The 26,510-nt window shown below is 45.4% G+C and overlaps 1 protein-coding gene across 2 annotated transcripts in view; it reads left to right on the top strand.

Moving 5' to 3' along the window:
• LOC129709620 (SH3 domain-containing kinase-binding protein 1-like) overlaps window positions 1-25,825 on the top strand; it is a 74,509-nt gene extending 48,684 nt beyond the window's left edge. For both annotated transcript variants that reach the window (XM_055656082.1, XM_055656083.1), the window contains 5 exons: window positions 5,842-5,906; window positions 8,883-8,998; window positions 10,902-11,152; window positions 16,892-16,955; window positions 25,461-25,825. In XM_055656082.1, coding sequence (XP_055512057.1) covers window positions 5,842-5,906; window positions 8,883-8,998; window positions 10,902-11,152; window positions 16,892-16,955; window positions 25,461-25,499 — 535 coding nt within the window. In that variant the 3' untranslated portion in view covers window positions 25,500-25,825. The remainder of the gene's footprint in view (window positions 1-5,841; window positions 5,907-8,882; window positions 8,999-10,901; window positions 11,153-16,891; window positions 16,956-25,460) is intronic.
• Window positions 25,826-26,510: the final 685 nt, after the last annotated feature.

Genomic DNA, 26,510 nt, shown 5'->3' with positions numbered 1-26,510 from the left:
GGACCAGATGGTTTTAGTAATGAATTTTATAAACGATTTCAGGAGTCAATTGTACCAAGATTACTCAATTTATACATGCAGGCTTATACCGAAAATAAACTACCAGAAGCTTTAGCAGAATCAACAATAACGCTTATACCAAAAAAAGATAAAGATTTAGATGAACCGGGTTCTTACAGAGCTATATCACTTCTAAATACGGATCAGAAAATCTTAGCAAAGATACTAGCTAGAAGACTGAATAATTATATTAACAAATTGGTAAATCCGGATCAAACGGGATTTATACCCAAAAGACAATCATTTAATCATTTGAGAAGGCTTTTCAATATAATGTACTCTCACAAAGAGGACATTGAAGATATTTCAGTTGTTATGCTGGATGCAGAGAAGGCATTTGACCAGGTAGAATGGCAGTATTTATATAAGGTACTCCAAAAATTTAATATAGGAGAAAATTTTATTAGATGGGTTAAACTACTTTATGATAAACCTACGGCAAGAATATTAACTAATATTATGTTATCTTCAAAATTTTATTTAACAAGGGGTAATAGGCAGGATTGTGCCTTATCAACCATTGCTATTTTCCCTTATGATAGAACCGCTGGCAGAAAGGATTAGAAATTATTCGAATATTCACGAATATAATACTAAGTACTCAAAGAATAAAATTTCATTATATGCTGATTATATTCTTTTATATATTACTAATACACAAACGAGTATCCCCACCTTATTAACACTAATTGAGGAATTTGGTTATTTTTCAGGATATAGAATAAATTGGAATAAAAGCAAAATTATGTCTTTAAAACCACAGGATGCGAGACACTTATTAAAATTCCCTTTCAAAATTGCAACAGAAAAATTCAAGTATTTGGGTATTCAAATTACGAGAAGACACAAATCATTATTTAGCGCCAATTTTAAGCCACTATTAAATAAACTGAATGTTATGATTAAATTTTGGAAAATTCTCCCGCTCTCATTGATAGGTAGAATTAACACTATAAAAATGACTTTCTTACCACAATTAATATATTTGTTTCAAGCGATCCCAATATATATTCCAAAATATTTTTTCAAAAAACTAGATTCTAACATCACTAATTTTATATGGGATTACAGAGCACACAGAATTCAACGAAAGCATTTGTGTAAACCTAAAGAAGTTGGGGGTTTATCATTACCTAACTTTACATATTACTACTGGGCAGTGGATATTAAGAACATAATGTACTGGTTGGATAGTTCCACTCACCAGTCGGAGTGGATAAGAATGGAGAAAAAGGAGTGTTTCCCGTACGATATAGGAACGATCTTGTTCTCACCAATAAAATTGAATAGTATAATATATAAGAAGAACCCAATTATTCACAATACAATAAGAATTTGGAAACAAATAACATTATCCTTGAAATTAAATAATCTATCAGTACTAACCCCAATATTAAACAATCCTGCATTCAAACCATCTCTTATCGACAAAACATACAAACAATGGGATAGACTGGGGATTAGGAAAGTAGGAGATATGTATGAATTGGGCAAATTGTTATCATTTCAACAATTAAAATAAAAATTTAAACTGAAGGATAATCAATATTTTAAATATATACAGATATGTGACTTTAGGAAGAAATATATATATACATAATTTCAAACTATATTTTAGACCCTTTAGAAGAAGCAATGAATATTAAGGCTGATTCACAAAAACTAATATCATATTTTTATAATAGTATATTAAATAGAGAATTACCCTCAACAGAGGCACTAAGAGAAGATTGGGAACATGAACTAATGATAAAGATCCCGAAAGGTAGATGGGAAAAGTATCTGATGAACACACATAATTGCTCTATTAATGCAAGACATAATTTACAATTCAATTTAAATTATTACATAGACTATATTATTCAAAAACGAGGTTGAATAAATTCTACCCAAACGTCTCTCCCAGATGCGATAAATGTTTGTTTCAAAACGCCAATATAACACATTCATTTGTAGGATGTACAAAGTTGAATACATTTTGGAGCGATATATTTGATATATTTACAAAGCTCTTCAAGTCAAAAATAGAACCTAATACGGAATGGATTATATTTGGAATAATAGTAGAAGATATCAATTTAAATAAAGACCAAAAGGTATTCTTTAATTATGGGTTAATAATTGGAAAGAAATTGATACTAAAATTTTGGAAAAATACAGCTATACCAAATATTAAAATGTGGATTAAGAATATGATGGACATAGCACACCTTGAAGAAATGAGACTCCACCTAATAGATAAATATGACCAATTCTTAAGGAGTTGGTCCCCTTTCATCGACTTTTTGGAATCATGTGATGCAGCGGTACCGTAAAGATTACTGATTTCAGGTCAGGTCGTGGATAGATTTACATCTCCGAATAAAGATTTGAAAATTTCTTTTTTAAGGGTCTTTTTCTCCTATTTCTACTTTCTATTTTTTCTTTTCTTATATACACACTCACTACTTTCACGTTTTTCTATTTTCTACTATCTATTTTTCCTCTTTTTCTTCTCTCTATTTTTTTTGTTTTTTTTACTTCCTTTTCAAAAACATAAAACTAGAGGTTGTACATAGAATGTTTTACGTTATGACATAGTTGGCACCTAAAATTAGGTCCCACTGTATTGTTTTGTACTGTATTAACTTCTAATAAAATAAAACAAATAAAAAAAATAAAAAAAATAACTGCATCACTTCTCTCCTCAGAAGTAGACTTCCTGAGGATGATGAACCGACCAACAATAGGCAGACAACTATAGATGGTCAAGGACAACTCTTTAAAGAATAGGACTATTTTTGCCGACCCCTGCAGATTGCCACAGCCTTTTACCACAGGTGGATTGAGGAACCAAATGCACTCTGCTAGGCCCAGCCTTAGACTTGCATCTGAAGATGTATAACTAGGATGTACTATCAAGGGGCTTCTCATTTTCCCTCGAGTATTCCTGAGATCTGACCGATGTTTTTCTCATTGATTCTCGGTATTTCTCAGTGTGAAACAAGGGCGGCACAGTGGTGCAGCGGTAGAGTTGCTGCCTTACAGCGCTAGGGGCCCGGGTTCAATCCTAACAATGGGTGCTGTCTGTGTGGAGTTGGTACGTTTTCCTTGTGACCGCTTGGATTTTCTCCGGGTGCTCCGGTTTCCTCCCACATTCCATAGACGTTCAGATTTGTAGGATAGTTAGCTTAATTAAAATTGTAAAAATGGTGTTTAAGAAGGAACTGCAGGTGCTGGAAAGGTAGACAAAAATGCTGGAGAAACTCAGCGGGTGCAGCAGCATCTATGGAGCGAAGGAAATAGGCAACGTTTCAGCCCGAAACGTTGCCTATTTCCTTCGCTCCATAGATGATGCTGCACCCGCTGAGTTTCGCCAGCATTTTTGTCTACCATTGTAAAAATGGCCCTAGTTTGTAGGGTGGTGCTAGTGTAGGAGCATCGCTGTTCGGCGTAGATTCAGTGGGCCAAAGGACCCGTTTCCACGCTGATTTCCGAAAGCTCTAACCTCTCTGGTGTCCAAATCCTATTGTAAAAGGGGAAGATTGTGAATTGAATTGTTCATCTTTTGCTTTGCTGTCAGTGCTCCCTTGTCTCTAGGGAGAGTATCAGCAAGGTCTCTTCGTGGTTTGAGCTGTGGTTTGTGGTGAGTCTCTTCTGGCCTGTTCTGATCTCAGTGGATCTGAGCCAAATGCTAACACAAGCATTGGTTTCAGAAAACCATGAAGCTTGATGCAACACTGGCCTCCAAGCTCTGCTACTGCCCGGGCCCCTGAGGTTTGTGGTGAGTTTAATCAGTGAAAAAGATGCTATCTCTGGTTGGAGAATTACTCAATAAGCTGACCTTGAGAGGGAGGGGGAGGGGCAATAAGTGAAGGTCTTACTTTTAATGTCTACAACCCTGCTCTAAGTTCTCAGCTCCACCGAGCAACCTTATTTCTCCAAGTCTCCCCGCTGTCTTTAGGTAGAAGGTACAGGAGCCTGAAGTCTGCAACATCCAGGTTCAGGAATAGCTACTTCCCCACAGCCATCAGACTATTAAACTCAACTCAAATAAAACTCTGATCATTAATAGCCCATTGCACTTTATCTGTTTATTTATGTGTGTGTATATATATATTCATTGGTATATGGTCACACTGATCTGTTCTGTATTTATTTTTGCCCACTATATTCTGTTGTGCTGAAGAAAAGCAAGAATTTCATTGTCCTATCTGGGACACATGACAATAAACTCTCTTGAATCTTGAATCTTGAATCAATTCCTAAATACATAGCGAATGTTTCTTGAGCCCACTGAGGGTGTATTTTCCTTCCTTACACGTTTATTCCTGATGGACTTTGATGCAATGGCCAAGAAAACACACTTCCTCAAAGGGCTAATGAATTTCAGCATCTCTCCAGTGATGCCTACTGATTTCTACAGATGAACTATAGAAAGCATCCTATTGGGATGCACCACAGCCTGTATTGCTAAGCCACCCTCTAGTCTTCCGGTACTTCACCTGTGGCTCAAAATGACACAAATATCTCTGCAAAGGCCTCCTCAATTTCTTCCCACGCTTCTTACAAGGACTGGCGATGTACTTAGTTGCGCCCTGGGGATTTATCCACCTTAGTACGCTTTAAAAACACCGATACCTCTCTTTGGTAATGTGTATATGATCTAAGACATCACAACTCCTCAATTCCCGAGCTTCCACGATCTTCTCAGTACAAATAGATGAGGAGTATTCATTTAACATCTCTGCCCGTGTGGATGTTAGGAGCAGATGCGATTGAGTCAATTTCTCCCCACGCTGACCCAGTTGTACGATCCGTGGCAGACTCTATCACACAAAGCTGCTCTACCCTCCACTGCTCCTCCACCTCCACACTTCCCAATGGATCCCACACCCCACAATTCTCTTCCCAAAGTTGAGGTGTCAGTGGAGAATTTACTCATGGTGAAGGGAAGGGAACTGACTGAGATGGTGTAGAGATCTTATCAGAGATGCCAGTAAAGCAATTCCAAGTACACACTGGAATTTAGAAGGATGAGAGGGAATATCTTATTGAAACATGTAAGATTATTAAGGGATTGGACACGCTAGAGGCCAATCCCTTAAATGTTCCCAATGTTGGTGAAGTCCAGAACCAGGGCCACAGTTTAAGAATAAGGGGCAGGCCATTTAAAACGGAGATGAGGAAACACTTTCTCACCCAGAGAGTTGTGAATCTGTGGAATTGTCTGCCTCAGAAGGCAGTGGAGGCCAATTCTCTGGATGCTTTCAAGAAAGAGTTCGATAGAGCTCTTAAAGATAGCAGATTCAAGGGGTATGGGGAGAAGGCAGGAACGGGGTACTGATTGTGGATGATCAGCGGTGCTGGTTCGAAGGGCGAATGGCCTACAATGGCCATCTATTGTCTATTGTCTATTGCCTAAGGGGATGGCGCAGTGGTAGAGATGCAGTAGAGTTCTGGATCAATGCGCCATAGATACTGACTACAGGTGGTGTCTGTATAGAGTTTGTACGTTCGCCCTATGACTGAGTGTGTTTTCCCCGGGTGCTCTGGTTTCCTCCCACACTCCAAAGCCGTGCAGGTTTATAGGTTAATGGGTCTGTAAATCGACCATAGTGTGTGGGCTAGAACTGACAATGTTGGGGCGGTGTGAGATGGGTGAGTTACGACTGTCATACAGTTGAATTTCTAGGCAGTACCGTTACAGGACCTGACACGGGAATATTAGTTTTGTACATTGATGACTTGTTTTGTTAAAAAGTGTTGTATATGCGGTGACTTGGAATATTTTCATTGCAGAGCTGGTGGGGAGCAGATGCCACAAGAACTCATTAAAGCCGCCATAGACCTGACCAGTGATGCAGGTAAAGATGACTGCAGCAGCATGCTGCTAGACTAGACTCGAGAGATACAGTGCGGAATCAGGCCCTTCGGCCCAGCGAGTCCGGACTGACCAGCGATCACTCCGTGCACTAAAACTATACCACACAATAGGAACAATTTACAATTTTACAGAAGCCAATTAACCTTCAAACATACTCCTGTATGCCTTTGGACTGTGGGAGGAAACCCGAGCACCCGGAGAAAACCCACGCAGGTCATAGGGAGAACGTTCAAACTACATACAGACAGCACCCATGGTCAGGATCGAACTTGTGTCCCTGGCGCTGTAAGGCAGCAGCTCTACTACTGCGCCACTGTGCCACCCCAGACGTAAATAAATCTGCTGCAGAGGTGATACCATGCACGACTTAACCAAGAAACAGCAACAGGGGCATTGGTGCAAGGTATGCTTTACTGCGCAACATTGTAGCCCTGACCAGACTGACTGCTACTCCTTTTGAAGTGTTTTCATATGTTATGCTGAGCGGTTACTGAGGCCAGTAACAGATTGGCACAGCTATTGAGCCACTGCCCTGTGACCTGGGTTTGATCCTGACCTCCAGTGCTTTCTTCGTGGAGTTTACACCGCCCCATGTCCCCATGGGTTTCCTCCTCATAGCTGTGGTCTCTTCAATGATCTCTGGGCTGGTGGGTTCATGGCCGCTGTAACTTGCCCAGAACGTGTTGGTGAGCAGTAAAGTTGAGGGGGTTTGTGCGGAGACTAGTCTACAGGGAAAATTAGCAGGGATAAGGGGTTGTTCCGTGGGTGGCATAGACTTGATGGGCTGAAATTGTCGCCATGTTGTCAAGAAATATAGAGAAGTAGTCAAATGCAATATAATTCCCAATGTCAACATTGGGCAGTGTGAATGTCTCAATGCTCACCTAGACTTTATCCAGTGGACAGTCCCAAGAGGGGTTCTAGACAGAGTTGAGCAGGAAACGCTCACTCCCTGCTGTCACGAGGCAAGCCCAGTGCAATACAGTCTCCTTTCTTAAGGGCCTGTCTCACTTGGCAATTTTTTTGGCGACTGCCGGCGTTATTGACTGATGTATCAGGGTCACTGAAAGATTTTTAACGTTTCAAAATCCAGCTGCGACACTTGAGGAAACAGCGCGCGTCAATACATCGTCATGCCGCGTCACGCTGCATCACGCCGCATCATGCCACGACTTTTTCGGTGACCTGGATCGTCAGTCAATGATGCCGGCAGTTGCCGATAAAAATCGGCAAGTTGGACAGGCCCTTAACATGATTTGGTTCATCTCAACTCTAACAGTCAGTACTTACACATCCACAAATGGCTAACCTGCCACAAAACACCCACCACCAAAACACCAGTCTATCATATATATCAAGCAACTAAACATCAGATCACATATACTACAATCCTCATCCAGGATACAGTCAGTTCCCCGCGATGCCCAGTGCCAGTGGACATCACGTGTTCTTTTGAAAGTGACACCTGGGGCAGACGTAACCCAGGAAAAAGGGCAGTCAGTTGGCACCACGACGTGTAAATGGGCATCTTGGCCAAGGCCAGGAGTGAACCAACAAGGACACCCTCCGACCCACACACTCCCCTCCACACGGGATGCCCATTGATTAGGATGATGGGACTGACGCGGAGCCAGAGAGCCAAGTGCTGGGTGGATGAGGGGTAAAACCTTACGCCAGAGGGTGGTAGTGGCATGGATCGTGCTGCCAGGGGTGGTGGTGGAGGCGGATATAATAGCAGTTGTCAGGGGCTTGCCCGGAATGGGCAATGCTCATCACAACCGGAGAGCCGACTGGTCTATGTAAATGGCACTAAAACATCACGCCTCTTGCATTCAGTGGACTATTTCTCTACAATTGCTGATCAGGGATGTGCTTGGGTGTGGCAATACACTACTGGACTGTGTGCAAGAAAATCATGTCACCATATGTTTGCACTTCGTACATGTGATGATAAAAGTGGCATTGACCATTGACCATTGATAGTGGTGATTCAGAGGGTTTTAGATAGGCACATGGATATGCAGGGAAGGGAGGTACAGAGGTCATGTGATGTGGAAAGAAACCAGAGCACCCGGTCACAGGGAGAACATGCAAATTCCACACAGACAGCACCTAAGGTCAGGATCAAACCCGGATCTCTGGCGCTGTGCTAGCCTTGTATATTCAGTGACTAACTAATATTTTCCTGAGGTAGACAAAAATGCTGGAGAAACTCAGCGGGTGAGGCAGCATCTATGGAGGGAAGGAATAGGTGACGTTTCGGGTTGAGGCCCTTCTTCAGACTGATGTGGGGGTAGGAGAGTGGGGCGGGAAGAAGAAAGGAAGAGGCGGAGACAGTAGGCTGTGGGAGAGCTGGGAAGGGGGAGGGGAAGGAGGGAGAAAGCAAGGGCTATCTGAAATTAGAGAAGTCAATGTTCATACTGCTGAGGGTGTAAACTCCCCAAGCGAAATATGAGGTGCTGCTCCTGCAATTTGCGTTGGGCCTCACTCTGGCAATGGAGGAGGCCCAGGACAGAAAGGTCGGAGTCGGAATGGGAGGGGGAGTTGAAGTGCTGAGCCACCGGGTGATCAGGTTGGTTAGTGCGAAGTGAGGGGAGGTGTTGGGCGAAGCGATTGCCAAGCCCATGCTTGGTCTCACCAACGCAGAGACGCTGACACCTGGAACAGCGGATGCAGTAGATGAGGTTGGAGGAGGTGCAGGTGAACCTCTGCCTCACCAGGAAATACTGCTTGGGTCCTTGGATGGAGTGGGGGGGGGGGAGATAAAACGGCAAGTGTAGCATTTCCTGCGGTTGCAAGGGAAAGTACCAGGGGAGGGGGTGGTTTGGGTGGGAAGGGACGAATTGACCAGGGAGTTACGGAGGGAACGGTCTCTGCGGAAAGCAGAAAGGGGAGGAGAGAGGAAGATGTGGCCATGGGGCCAGTATTTCCCTGACGATGTTTTGTCCCCATCTAGAATCAGTGACCTTCGACTCACTCACTCTGCCCATGGAGCCGCTGAAACACCTGACGACGGAGCGTCCCAGAGCCCAGGGGCGAAGACCCCCCTCTCACCCCAAGGCTACAGCCGCTGTGAGTCCTCCTGCCTGCCCTTCCCATTCCGAGCTGCTCCCATTGTGTGAAAGCTGTCCGAGCAAAGGTTAAAGCAGGAGAGAGATACAGAGGACAAGTCACGGGGTGCGGGGGAGAGTAACTGGGGAGAGAAGCAGCAGAAAGGGGAGTGAGAACTCTCTAGGGGGGTAGAGCAAGAGGAGGTAGAGAGAGAGAGAGAGAAGTAGAGTGAGCAAAGGAGCGAGAGAGAGAGAATGAAAGGGAATAAAGAGAGAGAGAATGGAGGAGAGAGAGCAGTGAAAGAAAAGGGATGAGAGAACAAGGTAGAGAGAGGAGGGATTGATGATGTAAGTGACAGTAAGACATCTTGGGTGAGCATGCAAGAGATAGGTAGAGAGAGAGAGGGGGGGGGGGTAGATTGTAGAGAGAAAGACAGCAAGTAATAGTATAAGAGCCGAGCACAAAGGGAAATACAAGGGAAGACAGTTAGTGTGTACAAAGGAGAGAGTGGGACCGTTCTACACAAAGTACTGCAGTAACTCAGTGGATCAGGCAGCATCTCCAGAGAACATGGATAGGTAATGTTTCAGAACGTTGCGTATCCACGTGCTCCACAGATGCTGCCTGACCCATGGATGAACTCCAGCACTTTATGTTCTATGCGTTTACTTGTGTCTCCAGAACAAATGTACAAACTGGAAAAAGATTTAGGCACTGGGCCTATCTGGGCCTATTTAGGCCAGGCAATATCTATTCCACACAGAGAGCTACTTAGAACATAGAGCAGTACAACCACAAGAACAAGGCTTCATTCTACAATGTCTGAGCTGAACGTGATGCCAAGTTAACCTAATCTCCTCTGCTGCACGTAGCCCATCTCCATCCATTCCCTGCATATCCATGCATCTATCCAAGAGCTTCGTGAAGGCCACCATCCTATCTGACCCCATCACCACCCCTGTCAGCACACTCCAGGCACCCACTATCTTCTGTGCAAAAAATAAATGTGCCCCCACACATCTACTTTAAACTTTGTCCCTCTCACCTTAAAGCTCTGCGCTCTGGTCTTTGACATTTCCCAACCACTTTTCGTAACAAATCTGTCCTCTGGTTTATGTTTCCCCTGCCTTCAAAAATACTTGATCATTATCTGATCTTTCAAAGCCATTAATAACTTTGAAATCTTCTATTAAGCCTTTAACCTCCTCTGCTCAACAAAGACCTCCCACACCAACTCTTCCTCCCCTTCCCAGCTCTCCCCCAAGCCTACTGTCTCCGCCTCCTCCTTTCCTTTTCCCTGCCCCCCCAACATCAGTCTGAAGAAGGGTCTCGACCCGAAACTTCACCTATTCCTTCTCTCCATAGATCTATGCTGCATAAAAGCCCTGTCCCACAGTACGAGTTCATTCCAAGAGCTCTCCCGAGTTTAAAAAAAATCAAACTCGTGGTAAGCACGGAGAATGAACGTAGCGGGTACGTCGGAGCTCGGGGACGTCTCTTAGTGCTAACGGCAGGTACCCGGGAAGACTCGCTAATGGCAGGTAAGCACGGGGCGACTCGTGAAGATTTTTCAACATGATGAAAAATGTCCACGAGAGCCCCGAGTACTGTCGAGTGGCCATTACCGTAAATCTCTGAGTTCCAATCAGGGCAAACTCGGGAGAACTCTTGGAATGAACTTGTACCGTGGGACAGGGCTTTCACCCGCTGAGTTTCTCCAGCATTTTTGTCTCCCTTTGATTTTTCCAGCATCTGCAGTTCTTTCTTAAACAACCCTTCCTCTCTGTTCACTTGTTGTGTCTGAAGCCGTGTTCCCTTGACCTAATCTAGGAGAGGTCGGCTGTATTCTTGCCTAGAATGGTTTTGCTTTCATCCGGCATTGAGGTTGTGAGTGTCCTCATTCACCGTTATCCTTTGCCCACAGCCGGATGCCAAGAAGTCCACACCGCCGTTAGTAGCACCTAAGGTCACCCTTCCGGCCATCCACGTGTGCGAGCCTGCACCAGTCCAAAGACATCAGCCAACATCTGAAAGGCCAATTCCGCCACTGCCTAGATCACCAATGAAAGCACAGCGCGGGGCAGGAAAGGAGGAGAGGATGGATTCCATTGCGTGGCTGAAAGTGGAACTGAGGCACCTCCAGCTGTCCTTAAATCTGCTGAAGAATCAGCATTTGTAAGTAGCCTTGAAACATAGAAACATAGAAATTAGGTGCAGGAGTAGGCCATTCGGCCCTTCGAGCCTGCACCGCCATTCAATATGATCATGGCTGATCATCCAACTCAGTATCCTGTACCTGCCTTCTCTCCATACCCCTTGATCCCCTTAGCCACAAGGGCCACATCTAACTCCCTCTTAAATATAGCCAATGAACTGGCCTCAACTACCCTCTGTGGCAGAGAGTTCCAGAGAGTTCCAGTTGAGCTGGGGGAGCAACCCAGTTCTTTATTCCATCTTAGCCACACTGACAACATCAAGAAATTGTGAAGGAAGAGGCCAGCGTTAACCAAATGGGATGGGGGGATAGTGAAGCAACATCAACTAACTGGGACAGGGCGAGCAAACACCAACTAATGGGGCCTGCGTACTCCAGCATCAATTGACTGTGACAGGATAAGGACATGTTCTAGGATCAGAATAAGACAATTTAGTCCATCAAGTCTACTCCCCCTGCCTGATCTATCATGGCTGATCTATCTTTCCCTCTCAACCCTGTTCTCCTGCCTTTTCCCCATAACCCCTGACACCCTTACTAATTAGAAAAGACAACTAATAGAAACATAGAAACATAGAAATTAGGTGCAGGAGTAGGCCATTCGGCCCTTCGAGCCTGCACCGCCATTTAATATGATCATGGCTGATCATCCAACTCAGTATCCCGTACCTGCCTTCTCTCCATACCCTCTGATCCCCTTGGCCACAAGGGCCACATCTAACTCCCTCTTAAATATAGCCAATGAACTGGCCTCAACTACCCTCTGTGGCAGAGAGTTCCAGAGATTCACCACTCTCTGTGTGAAAAAAGTTCTCCTCATCTCGGTTTTAAAGGATTTCCCCCTTATCCTTAAGCTGTGACCCCTTGTCCTGGACTTCCCCAACATCGGGAACAATCTTCCTGCATCTAGCCTGTCCAACCCCTTAAGAATTTTGTAAGTTTCTATAAGATCCCCTCTCAATCTCCTAAATTCTAGAGAGTATAAACCAAGTCTATCCAGTCTTTCTTCATAAGACAGTCCTGACATCCCAGGAATCAGTCTGGTGAACCTTCTCTGCACTCCCTCTATGGCAATAATGTCCTTCCTCAGATTTGGAGACCAAAACTGCACGCAATACTCCAGGTGTGGTCTCACCAAGACCCTATACAACTGCAGTAGAACCTCCCTGCTCCTATACTCAAATCCTCTTGCTATGAAAGCCAACATGCCATTCGCTTTCTTTACTGCCTGCTGCACCTGCATGCCTACCTTCAATGACTGGTGTACCATGACACCCAGGTCTCGCTGCATCTCCCCCTTTCCCAATCGGCCACCATTTAGATAATAATCTGCTTTCCCGTTTTTGCCACCAAAATGGATAACCTCACATTTATCCACATTAAACTGCATCTGCCAAACATTTGCCCACTCACCCAGCCTATCCAAGTCACCTTGCAGTCTCCTAGCATCCTCCTCACACCTAACACTGCCCCCCAGCTTAGTGTCATCCGCAAACTTGGAGATATTGCCTTCAATTCCCTCATCCAGATCATTAATATATATTGTAAATAGCTGGGGTCCCAGTACTGAGCCTTGCGGTACCCCACTAGTCACTGCCTGCCATTGTGAAAAGCACCCGTTTACTCCTAATATTGGACAAGCCAACACCAACTGCTTAGAATAAGTCAGCTCAGCATCAACCTGACAGAATGGATTGTTTTAAATGACCAGCATTCATTGTCCATTCTTAATAGCCCATGAGAAGGTTGTGGTGAACGGTCATCTTGATCATCTGTAGTCCTTCTAGACACAAGGAACTGCAGATGCCGATTTGTGAAAAAAAAGACACAAAGTGCTGGAGTAACTCAGGGGATCAAGCAGCATATCTGGGAAACATGGACATAGGAACCTGGAAACATAGAAAATAGGTGCAGAGTAGGCCATTCGGCCCTTCAAGCCAGCACTGCCATTCAATGTGATCATGGCTGATCATCCACAATCAGTACCCCGTTCCGACTTTCTCTCCATATCCCTTGATTCCGTCAGCCCTAAGAGCGACAGTATATCTAACTCTCAGATCAGGTGAGCCAAGTTTCGGGTCGGGACCCTTTTTCATACTGATTGTAGTGCAGAGGGGAAAGCTGGAAGAGAGGTGGAGGCGGGACAAAGCCTGGCAAGCGATAGGTGGATGCAGGTGAGGGGGATTTGATTGGCAGATGGTTGGGCAAAAGCCAGAGATGAAGAAACAAAAGGAGAGAAGATTTGTGAAATGTGAAGCCAGAAGAAAGGATATAGGTGGAAGTGAACGGGAAAAGTAAAGGGGGGGGCAGGATGTTGGTGCACATCCAGGTGGGGCAGAGGAATGAGAGGGGGAAATAGATGGGTGGGGAGGTGAGATGGTCTATTTGCTGGTTATTAGTTACCTAAAATTCAAGAATACAATGTTCGTACCATTGGGTTGTACGTCACCCAGGTGGAATATGAGGTGCTGTTTGTGTGTGGCCTCATTCTGACAATGGTAGTGGCTCAGGACAGATTCAAGATTCAAGAGCATTTATAGTCATGTTTCCCCGATAGGACAATGAAATTCTTGCTTTGCTTCAGCACAACAGAATATAGTAGGCATGACTACAGAACAGATAAGTATGTCCATATACCCTTATATAAATATATACACACATGAATAAATAAACTGATAAAGTGCAAATAACCAGATAATGGGTTATTAATGTTCAGAGTTTTGTCCGAGCCAAGTTTAATAGCCTGATGGCTGTGGGGAAGTAGCTATTCCTGAACCTGGTCGTTGCAGTCTTCAGGCTCCTGTACCTTCTACCTCAAGGTAGCAGGGAGATGAGTGTGCGGCCAAGATGGTGTGGGTCTTTGATGATACTGCCAGCCTTTTTGAGGCAGGAAGGTCAGTTTGAGTTTGAGAATGAGAAGGGGAGTTAAATTGGTTAGCAACTTCAATTAGATATAATTCAAGAAACTTCAATTAGATATAATTCAAAATAAATATTGTTTTGTTAAAAGAGCCTCCATGACTTACTAATGTTTTAATTGTGGCCGTCAGTCGGGGAGGATTATTTTGTTCAATCTTCTTTTACTCTTTGGTATTTTAAAAGCGTTCATTTAAAGATTAAAATAAAAATAATAAAAGATGAACAAAAACATATTAATAAAAATAAAAAGATTTGTTCTACAAAATTTGGATTTATTCAAAAGGCCGCACTTAATGGCCTTAAGGCCACAGGTTCCCCACCCCTGATCTAGTACAATACACCTACTGTGCTTATGGAAAGGGAGTTCTCGGATTTACATCAAGGTGGCGATAAAGAGCCAATGATATATCTCTAGGTTAGGACACTGCATAACTTGGAAAGGAACCTGCAACTGGTGGAGTTTCCATGTATCTGCTGCCCTTGTCTTTCTTGGTGGTAAAGTCATGGGTTTGGATATGATAGACCTGCAGTAGATCTATCAAGAGGGATAGGACATTTAGGAAGGTACTGCAGATGCTGGTTTTCACCAAAGATATACACAAAATGCTGGAAGATTGATAAAAATGCTGGAGAAACTCAGCGGGTGAGGCAGCATCTATGGAGCGAAAGAATAGGTGACATTTCGGGTCTCGATCCGAAACGCCACCTATTCCTTCGCTCCATAGATGCTGCCTCACTCGCTGAGTTTCTCCATCATTTTTATCTACCTTTGATTTTTCCAGCACCTGCAGTTCCTTCTTAAACATAAGATGCAGGAGTAACTTAGCGACTGAAGACTGCAAAAGGGTCTTAACCCGAAACGTCAGCCATTCCTTTTCTCCAGAGACGCTGCCTGACCCGCTGAATCACTTCAGCACTTTGTAACCATCTTCAACAGGAACAGGACATCTTCAACAGGTCCGACCAACATCAATTAACAGAGAGAGTACAGACCAGCTTTAATGAACGGAGACATCATTTGATTGGGATAGGAAAGTCCAGAACCAACTAACATGAATTGAATAATCATAGAAACATAGAAACATAGAAAATAGGTGCAGGAGTAGGCCATTCGGCCCTTCGAGCCTGCACCGCCATTCAATATGATCACGGCTGATCATCCAACTCAGTATCCTGTACCTGCCTTCTCTCCATACCCCCTGATCCCTTTAGCCACAAGGGCCACAGCTAACTCCCTCTGAAATATAGCCAATGAACTGGCCTCAACTACATTCTGTGGCAGAGAATTCCACAGATTCACCACTCTCTGTGTGAATTTTTTTTTCTCATCTCGGTCCTAAAAGACTTTCCCCCTTATCCTTAAACTGTGACCCCTTGTTCTGGACTTCCCCAACATCGGGAACAATCTTCCTGCATCTAGCCTGTCCAACACCTAAATGAATTTTGTAAGTTTCTATAAGATCCCCCTCAATCTTCTAAATTCTAGCGAGTACAAGCCGAGTCTATCCAGTCTTTCTTCATATGAAAGTCCTGCCATCCCAGGAAGCAGTCTGGGGAATCCAGCAGCAACTATCTGGAGCAGAGACAACTGAGCTTGAACTAATGACAGGGAAATGCAACATCAAATAGCTGGGACAGAACACCACACCAGCAGTGAAATCATATAGAATGTCAAGGGACATTTAACTGAGAACAGGCCAGCCATCATCAACCAACTGAATGGGGGAATAGTCCAACACCAGCTATTTGGGACAAACTGTCCTCTTTCTCCAGAGATGCTGAACCATAGATTTACTCCAGCACTTTGTGTCTATCTTGAGTATGGAAACCATAGAAACATAGAAAATAGGTGCAGGAGGAGGCCGTTCGGCCCTTCGAGCCAGCACCGCCATTCATTGTGATCATGGCTGATCATCCACAAACAATAACCCGTGCCTGCTTTCTCCCCATATCCCCTGACTCCGCTAGCCCCGAGAGCTCTATCTAACTCTCTTTTTAAATTCATCCAATGAATTGGCCTCCACTGCCTTCTGTGGCAGAGAATTCCACAACTTCACAACTCTCTGGCTAAAAATGTTTTTTCTCATCTCAGTTTTAAATGGCCTCCCTTTATTCTTAGACTGTGGCCCCTGGTTCTGGCCTCCCCCAACATTGGGAACATTTTTTCTGCATCTAGCTTGTCCAGTCCTTTTTATAATTTTATATGTTTCTATAAGATTCCCTTTTATCCTTCTAAATTCCAGTGAATACAAGCCCGGTCTTTCCAATCTATCCTCATATGACAGTCCCGCCATCCCGGGGATGGACCTGGTGAGCCTAGGCTGCACTGCCTCAATAGTAAGGATGTCCTTCCTCAAATTAGGAGACCAAAACTGTGCACAATACTCCAGATGTGGTTTCATCAGGGCCTTGCACAACTGCAGAAGGACCTCTTTACTCCTCTACTCAAATCCTCTCGTTATGAAGGCCAACATGCCATTAACTTTCTTCACTGCCTGCTGTACCTGCATGTTTACTTTCACTATTTACCAGCATCTGCAGTGCATTTCTACACAAAGAGAGGTTTGATTCCAACTTTGATGCTAGAGTGAAAATGGGAAAAATGTTGGCTAGCCTGTGGTCTGTAAGTGGGGTACAGTACATCACTGAAGGTAAAAAGGGACACAGTTCATGTAACACATGGGGATGATGCCTCTGCTCTCTGCCCTACTATTGAAGGTTCATCCGGGGATTACTGAGAAAGGCGTTATCTGAATGAGTGCTCTCTTGATGATTTACAGGAACGACATGATTGAGTTAAAAGGAGAGATTGCAGAGGAGCGGATCAAATGGACGGCATTACAGGTAAACCCATTTACTGAATCATTCTGACCCAGTACATATACCATGACTACGGGATTGGATCGATTAGACAGTGAGAAACCTGTACAACAAAACACAAGGTGCTAGAGGAACTCAGCAGTCTTGTGGAAGAGGTACTTTTGTGGAGGGAATGGACAGGCAGATTTAGGTTGGGACCCTTCTTCAGACTGATTGGAATGGAGGGGAGAAAGCTCTAAAAGAGAGGTGATGGGGCGGGCTGGGGGGGGAAGTTGGCCAAACCTAAAATATATTCATACCTTCGTACCTCTTCCACAAGACTTCATAGTCTGAAATTGACTCTAGTGACGTTACACTCAAATGCCAAGGATGGCACGGTGACATGGAGGTGGAGATGCTGCCTTACAGAGACAGAGACCCGGGTTTGGTGCTGTCTGTGCGGAGTTTGTACGCTCTCCCTGTGACTGTGTGGGTTTTCTCCAAAAGCCCCAGTTTTCTCCATTACTCCAAATATGTACACGTTTATGGGTTAAATTGTAAAGTGTCTGGAGTGTGTAGCATGGTGCTAGTATGTTGTATAGGGCTGGTTGACCGAAGGGGCTGTTTCCTTGCGGTATCTCAAAAGTAAAGTCTAAAGTACTAGCATGCATCCTATTTTACTTGGGAGTCACGTGAGTGATTCCGTGAAGAACCCGCTCAGCACGCATGCGCGGCATTACATTCAGCAGAGCAACAGCGGCACAGCGGGAGTCAGGCGCTCCCGCTACGGAGGTGAAAGAACGGACCGTCAGGTAAGCTGAGGTCAGGGGTTTCTTTCACAGGGAGCCTTCTGCTTTCAGGCAGAGAAGAAAGGCTCTAGAACAAACCTGTCCCCCGCTCGACTCCACGGAGGAGCGTTCCATCTGGGGGGTGGGGGGGGGGGCAGCATCATCAAGGCGGTAGGACCGCGTACCTGGCGCTCCGCTATCCCGACACCGTGCCGAGCCCAACCCCGCTAGCGCCTGAGCAGCGGGCTGGAAGTAAAGCCACGGAAGAGGCGTCCGGCCGGTGGCTCCGACTTGTCGGACGGGGACGTCTCTCCACCCGCCCGTGGGGAAAGACAGCCGCCTGAACAGACCTGCCCCCGCTCGACTCCACGGAGGAGCGTTCCGTCTGGCAGGGGCAGCAACAAGGCGGTAGGACCACTTACCGGGCGGTCCGCTATTCCCCGACACCACGTCTGAGCCCAGCCCCGCTAGCGCCTGAGTAGCGGGCTGGAAGTAAAGCCACAGAAGAGGCGTCCGGCCGGTGGCTCCGACTTGTCGGACGGGGACGTCTCTCCACCCGCACGGGGAGGGGAGACAGCCGCCTGAGCCACATGGAGCGGCGCTTGGAGCAGGAGCTCCAGTGAGGTGCACCCCATGAGGGGCGCTCTCGCAGAGGGGGGTCAGGCACTCCCCCCACAGTGCCTTGTGCACTGTCCATTGCTTCCTCCTTACCCGAAGGTAGCTTTGGTGACCAGGACTGGGCTGGTCAAGAACAGGGGACAATGGCTGAAGATCTCGGGAGTATGCAAGGGGTGCAGGAACAGGAAGAGCTGCTAGGTGTGTGGACAGCTACGTGGCAACCCCACGTGCAGGAGGCCGTTAAAAGCCTGACGTCAGCCATCACATTGTTTTACTCGTTCCGTGGACAAATACGGAGATGACCACAACCTTCGTAAACAAGTCATAAGACCTGCCATAAAAATCCTACATTTGCGGGGTTGTGCATACCCCAGCCACTGATCCAGACCCACTGCTCTTTGGCAAAAACCTCACAAAGCTTATGAAGGACATTGAAGAGGGTTTAAAAAACATTTGGCTCATGAGGGCAGGGCCGGGACGAGCAAACCAAAAACAGTAATTCCTACGCAGCAGCACCCCATCGCGTCCATCAGTCAACGTCTACCATATGGGACTGATGAAAGCTCGGGGTCCGCATTCTATCACCGAAAGTCTTCTTTAGACCAGGGCCCAGAGCGGACCCCATGGAAAATGTGCCACCCCCCAACGTCATCGCCACGTCAGACGACGTGCAACACTCGTTGGACCGGCAGGAAACAGAAGAATACCCATAACCATGGAGGTAGGTGGGTCTGGTTCCTACCAGCATATAGAGTAATACTAACACATGGGAGTCTATCACGAGTGATCAGTATATACTCAATGGCATTAGTGAATACAAATACATTCATACTAGAAAAATTGCCACCAGGTCAACATTCACCCCAGAGGGTATTTTTTCCCCTCTCCGTTAAAGAAACGAGAGGGACAAGCTGAACTGGTGAGACTAATTACAAAGGGTATCATGGGAAAACCTGAACCCTTGCAATTCGTATCAAATATATTCACTAAACCCAAAAAAGATGGTGGATGTCGCATCATCATTGACTTAACTTCACTAAATATGTTTGTTAAGTATATACATTTCAAAATGGAACCGGTTGTTACTGCCAAACAACTAAATTCCAAAGGATACTTCATGGCAAGCATTCATCTTAAAGATGTTTACTATTTAGTACCATTCACAAGGATCATCGCAGATACCTGAAATTTACCTGGATGGGGCAGCTATAGCAGTTTAAAGCGTTACCCAATGGGTTCACATCAGCCCAAGATTGTTCACCAAGACACTAAAACCAGCTCTGACAATATTCAGAAGACAAAAACATATTGTCATGGCATATCTTGATGATATCTTAAATGGTAGGCAAGACCATGGAATTGACTATGTTAGCTGTATCAGCTACCAAACAGTTATTCGAAACCCTGGGATTGTCTTACATCCAGATAAATCTAAGTTGAAGCCATCCACAATCATGGACTACTTGGGCTTCACAATTAATTCAGTCTACGTGACTGTAACATTGCCAAGAGAACGTTTGGCATAGTTTCAGCCTATTATCATCACTAACCCTACGTCAGTTATCCAAACAGATGCCAGTGCTCAAGGCTGGGGAGCAACTAACTCTATATCCAGCACAAGTAGTAGATGGACTAACCCAGAGTCATCATTACCACTTACACTGGGCATTAATTATCTAGAGATGTTGGGTGACTTTTATGGTTTAAAGCATATGCATAAATATGCATCATTTGCATGTACGGTTACAAATATATAAATACTACGGTGGTGGCCTACATTAACCATATGGGCGGCATAAAATCGGTATCATGCGACAAGTTGGTCAACACAATTTGGCAATGGTGTGTCCAAAGACATATTTGGCTGTCAGCAACTTACCTGCCAGGTAAGCTAAATACAGTGGCAGACACCAGGTCACGTAAATTTAATGACAACATCGAATGGATGTTAAACCCCCAAAAATTTGCAAACGTTGTCAAGCAATATGGCACGCCAGATATCGATTTATTTGCATCGAGGCTAAATCACCAGGTACCTATGTATGTCACTTGGGAACCAGACCCTGAGGCAGCAGCGGTAGATGCGTTCGCGCTGGATTGGGGAAATTCTTCTTCTATGCATTTCCTCCCTTCTGCCTCATCAGTCGGGGACTACGCACAATACAAGTGGACTCTGCTTCAGCCTACACAGCCATGGTTCCCAATACTACATAACATGGTTGTTGAAGCTCCGATGGTATTCCCCAGTGACCCAGAGTTATTAACACCCAGTGTCGGGCACAAGCCACCCGTACCATGAAAAAATCAAACTCCTGGGTTGCAGATTCTGCACAAACCACTTCTGGGACTGGGATTATCAGAACAAACCGTCGACACCATGTCAGCATCCCTCCGAACATCCACTAAAAAACAGCACTTGTCCAGCATCAAAAAATGGGAGAAGTACTGCTTGGATACAGGGACCACCTACTCAACCGCTACAGTTACCAACGTACTGGAATTCCAGGCGAACCTTCACCACGATGAAGGACTCAGCTACAGAGCCATCAACACAGCTAGACGTGCCCTGCCTGTCTATTTAAACCAGCTCCAGGACAACAGGCCATGGGGTCGCAACCGCTGGTGGTCAAACTAATGAAGGGTATTTACACCTCTAACCCCTAGACCAAGGTACACCCATACATGGGATGTCAGTGTGGTCCTGACATACCTCAGGGGATGGCTACCAGCCAGATCCCTCAACCTGGAACCATCTATGCTCAAAAACACTCATGTTGATGGCACATGTATCTGCACAGAGGGTCCAGTCACTACACCTATTGCGATTGGACAGCATGCTCACAGCTCCAGACCAGATCTCTGTCGTTATCCAGAGACTGATCAAACAGAGCAGACCAGGAACACCTAATCCAGTCGTGGAATTCCGGGCTTACCCGCCAGAACCACGGTTATGTGCCATGACCCACCTACTATCCTACATAGACACAACCAAAATATTCGAGGGAGATGAAAAGCCTTGTGGGTCAGTCATAAAAAACCTTATGGTCGGGTGACGAGCCAAACCATTGCGAGATGGCTCAAGCAGGTGCTAAAAACTGCTGGGATAAACACTAACATGTACAAATTTTATTCCACCAGGGCAGCATCCACGTCGATGGCTAAAAGAATGGACGTGCTTATAGACCACATCCTGGCTACAGCAGGATGGTGGGGGGATAGACCGTTCAGAAATTCTATAATAAGCCGTTGGCAAAACCTGTTTTATTTGCAGAAAAGATTTTACAGACTGCAAATATTTAATTTAAGCCCAGGGGAGCAATTTAATTTCTTTATTGTTATTGTTAAAAAATACCATTGTGTTTTTCTACAAACAGATTCATTGGTTGATTACGATAACACACTTCCTCCCTCAAGGACTTCGGCAGTGCGTGAAATAATACCTGTTACACGGTTTGAAATCACAGAGCTTTGAGGTCTTCACGGAATCACTCACGTGACTCCGAAGTAAAATAGTAAGATTAAACGAGAATTTACCAGTTTGAAGTTTGATCTGTATTTTATGAGGAGTTACGATGAGGGATTACGTGCCCTCCGCTCCCACCCTCAATAATATGGATCAAACTGATAAACTGATATCTCCTTGTCTTACTATGTTTATTTCAATAACTGTGTCTATCTGTGATTCCACACTGCTGCTTGGAAGTATGCCGCGCATGCGTGCTGAGTGGGTTCTTCACGTAACCCCTCATCGTAACTCCTCATAAAATACAGATCAAACTTCAAACTGGTAAGTTCTCGTTTAATCTTACTATTTTACCATAGAGTCATAGAGTGATACAGTGTGGAAACAGGTCCTTCGGCCCAACTTGCCCACACCGGCCAACAATGTCCCAGCTGCACTAGTCCCACTTGCCCACGCTTATAATCTAATAATCTTATTTATATAGCACATTTTCAGTCAACTTGCATTGACCCCAAAGTGCTTCACATAATTACATTACATTACACACAGGCAAAGGTGGGTGAAGTGTCTTGCCCCAAGGACACAACGACAGTATGCACTCCAAGCGGGATTTGAACCGGCTACCTTCCGGTCACCAGCCGAACTCTTAGCCCATTGTGCTATCTGTCGTCCCTTGGTCCATATCCCTCCAAACCAGTCCTATCGACGTACCTGTCTAACTGTCTCCGAAACGATGGGATAATCCCAGCCTCAACTACCTCCTCTGGCAGCTTGTTCCATACACCCACCACCCTTTGTGTGAAAAAGTTACCCCTCCGATTCCTATTAAATCTTTTCCCCTTCACCTTGAACCTATGTCCTCTGGTCCTCGATTCCCCTACTCTGGGCAAGAGACTCTGTGCATCTATCTACCCGATCTATTCTGAAGTGGTCATGACACTGAACCTGTGGTTTAGACTGACCCACCAGAATGAGCAGCTTTTCTCCACACTCCCACTCCCTTCCACCTTCATCCCTTCCTCTGGATTCACATTTCCCTCCTCTTCTCTCCTTATCTGACAGCCTTTAGAATTTTCATCTCTGGCCGTTGTCCACCCATCTGCCAGTGAAACCCTCCTCACCTGTATCCACCTATCACTTTCCAGGCTTTGTCCTCTCCTCCAGCTTTCTCTCCACTAATACAATCGATCGTTCAGTCGGGTGCCGTCCGAAACGTCACTTGTCCATGTTCTCCAACAATGCTGGCTGACCCGCTGAGTTACTCCAGTACTTTGTGTCTATCTTTGACAATCAGCTTCAGCAGTTCCTTGTGTCTATGTAAAACCCGCTGGTGGTGAGGGAGTTTGAAATCTAAAGAAATCCTGGCAGCAAAGATGATCAGAGTGTGTGAAGATGATCAGAGAGTTCCCGACCTGAAATGTCACCTGATTCTGATGAAGGGTCCCGACCTGTAACGTCACCAATCCATGCTCTTCAGGGATGCTGCCAGACCCGCTGAGTTTCTCCAGCACTTTGTAAACCAGCATCTGCAGTTCCTTGCTTCTAGATGATCAGAAAGCTGCCAGATTGTCACTGGTTTACCAAAATCTCAAATGGGTACTTGCTGTGTTTACCTGGCCTGACCTGTACGTGACTCTTGACTGTACAGCATGGCTGACTGCCATCCAGGAATGAGTAGGTTAACCTATGATGAGCATTTGTCGGCACTGGGCCTGTACTGGCTGGAGTTTAGAAGAATGAGGGGAGATCTCATTGAAACATACAGGATAGTGAAAGGCTTGGGTAGAGTGGATGTGGAGAGGATGTTTCCACTAGTGGGAGAGTCTAGGACTAGAGGTAATTGCCTCAAGATTAAAGGACGTGCTTTTAGGAAGGAGGTGCGGAGAAATTTCTATAGTCAGAGGGTGGTGAATCTGTGGAACTCATTGCCACTGAAGGATGTGGAGGCTGTAATGGGATAATATTAAGACAGAGATAGATTGATTTTTTATTAGTACAGGTGTCAGAGGTTATGGGGAGAAGGCAGGAGAATGGGGTTAGGAGGGAGAGATAGATCAGCCATGATTGAATGACGGAGTAGACTTGATGGCGGAATGGCCTAATTCTACTCCTATCACTTATGACCTTCTGATGTGGTGCAGGAAGGTTATACGTGTCAGCCACAGCAATAAATGGCAGCATCTATATCTCCACACCTGGTTTAGTTAAAAACAACCTTCTGATTTAGTGCCATCGACTGAGCTGTGAAGAAATATTTCAAGCATTGAGTTAACATTGAGTAATATAACAGAACGTTACAAACACTAAAGGGCCCGTCCCACTTGGCGATTGTTTTGACGACTGCCGGCATAATTGACTGATGTATCAGGTCATCAAAAAGTCGTGGCATGACGCGGCGTGACGACGTATTGACGTGCAGTGTCTCCTCAAGTGTCGCAACATTTTTTTTGGCACCACATGGATTTTGAAATGTTCAAAATCTTTCGGCGACCCTGATACGTCAGATAATGATGCCGGCAGTCGCCAAAAAAACTGCCAAGTGTGACAGGCCCTGAACCCACACTATAAACTACCTTGCTTGCACCGAGCTCTTCGAGCTTTTTGCATTGATATTGTTTTTTTCTAATAATCGCATTTTTTTTGTTTGTTATGTTATATTGTGAGTATTGTGTTTTCAATCCTGTTACGCTGCTGCAGGTAAGAATTTCATTGTTCTGTCGCGGCATGCATGACAATTAAACACTCTTGACCAGTGGCGGACTGGCCAGGGTGTCCGCTTGCCCGATGGCATGTGGGCCCCTGATGAAGCGGGCCCCCTTTGTCTCCTGGCAACCAATATTTTTAGACCCAGTCCGCCACTGACTACTTTTAATGGGAAGATCACCTCATTTACAACAGCTGAGAGCTCCATCTGCTAATTCCTGTAGTGCCGCTGAAGGGCCTGCTGGTGGCAGTGCTGAACAGATCTGCAGCAGCCTGAACTTGCACCAGTCACTTGGTGACGCTATTGTCCTTGGATAGGTTCGCTTGGGAATCAGATCTCTCTGCATTGAGGGTGAGGGGAACATCAGTAACCGCGAAAAATTAAAAGTAACAGCAGCACACTCCCCAATCCAACGGCCAGAGACGAGTTCACCTGTGGAAGGCCGAGGGTCTACCTGTCAAGGACAGGCCTAGTTGGTCACAGTAGGTCATGTGATCACAGGTGAACATTCCTCTCTCCAAACAGGACAAGGTCAAAGCCGCACCATCATCACTCACAGATGGACAGATGCCAACAGAAAAAGTGTTTTATAACACAATTTCTCACCCCGGGTCACTCCCTCTTCTCCCCTCTCCCATCAGGCATGAGGTACAGAAGTGTGAAAACGCACACCTCCAGATTCAGGGACACTTTCTTCCCAGCTGCCATCAGGCCACTGAACTATCTCATCACCAACTAGAGAGCGGTCCTGACCTCATTGGAGACCCTCGAACTATCTTTAATTGGATTTTACTGGACTTTGCCTTGCACTAAATGTTATATCCTTTATCCTGTATCTATACTGTGGGCATCTTGATTACAATGTGTGTTCTTTCCACTGAGTGGATAGCACGCAAAATAAAAGCTTTTCACTGTACCATAGTGCACGTGACAATAAACTAAACTAAACTAAACTAAATTTGATATTTTTCTTGCAGGTGGAGGTTGAAAACCTGAGAGGAATGATCTCACTGTGAGACCACGAGCTCTGAACAGTCCCTACACCCCCATCGCCTGGCTCCCATCCACAGGCCAGGGCATCTGAGAATACAACGTCCAACACTGCCCTGATGTTGGATTGGCCTCCAGTGTGGAACCTTTGAGAACATAAATGTGATTCCTGAGCCCAGCGGGATTTGCAGGTTTTGTTTGTTGGGCACCTTGTGGAAGCCAAGAATCCTCAGCATTCTCTCTCACAGTCAGAGACATGAAGCCCGACACAGATCTGAAAATAAGCCTAGAGTTTTCATGGTGACTTTCAAGAACCCAGCCTGCCTTATTGTCAATAAAGAACCTTCTGAAGTTTATCTGCTATCGTAATGTAAATGCAACATGGCGACTGGTTAAAAGGCCTTGCCTGGACTTTTGTCTACAGTCTCTGCGCTCAATGGAGCAGCTGGTAGAGCTGCAGCCTCACAGCACCAGAGACCCGGGTTTGATCCTGACCTCAGGTGCTGTCTGTGTGGAGTTTGCATGTTCTTCTTGTGGCCAGGAGGGTTTCCTCCGGGTGCTCTGGTTTCCACACACGTTCCAAAAGGATATGTGGCTTTGTAGCTTCATTAGACTCTTGTAAAATTGCCCCTTGTGTATAGGGAGGGGATGAGAAAGTGGGATAACATTGAACCAGTCAATGGTCGGTGAGGATTCAATGGGCCGAAGGGCCGTTTCTGTGCTGTATCTTTAAACTAAACCAAATGATACTGCACACTTTAAGCACGTAAACATCTTGGATTGCCAGTCAGAACCACTGCAATGAACAAGATTAGTTTATATTTTGGTGGCTGATGCAGTGATCATAGTTTAGCATCTGGTTAAAGCTGGAACATGTCAGAGATGAATTGTGCCGGTCAGATTCAAGGCTGGGTCCTGCAGCCTGCCAGCTTCCCGGATATCCTTGGCCTTCTCAGCTTCTTGGTGAGAGAAAGCAGCCAGAATACTTCACGTAGACCATGTCAGGTGAGTATAGACACAAAAAGCTGGAGCAACTC

The sequence above is a fragment of the Leucoraja erinacea genome, chromosome 26 (genome assembly GCF_028641065.1).
Source record: "Leucoraja erinacea ecotype New England chromosome 26, Leri_hhj_1, whole genome shotgun sequence".
NCBI lineage: Eukaryota > Metazoa > Chordata > Chondrichthyes > Rajiformes > Rajidae > Leucoraja > Leucoraja erinaceus.
The sequence above is the reverse complement of the archived record's forward strand: the minus strand, read 5'-3'. Positions and strand labels throughout refer to the sequence as shown.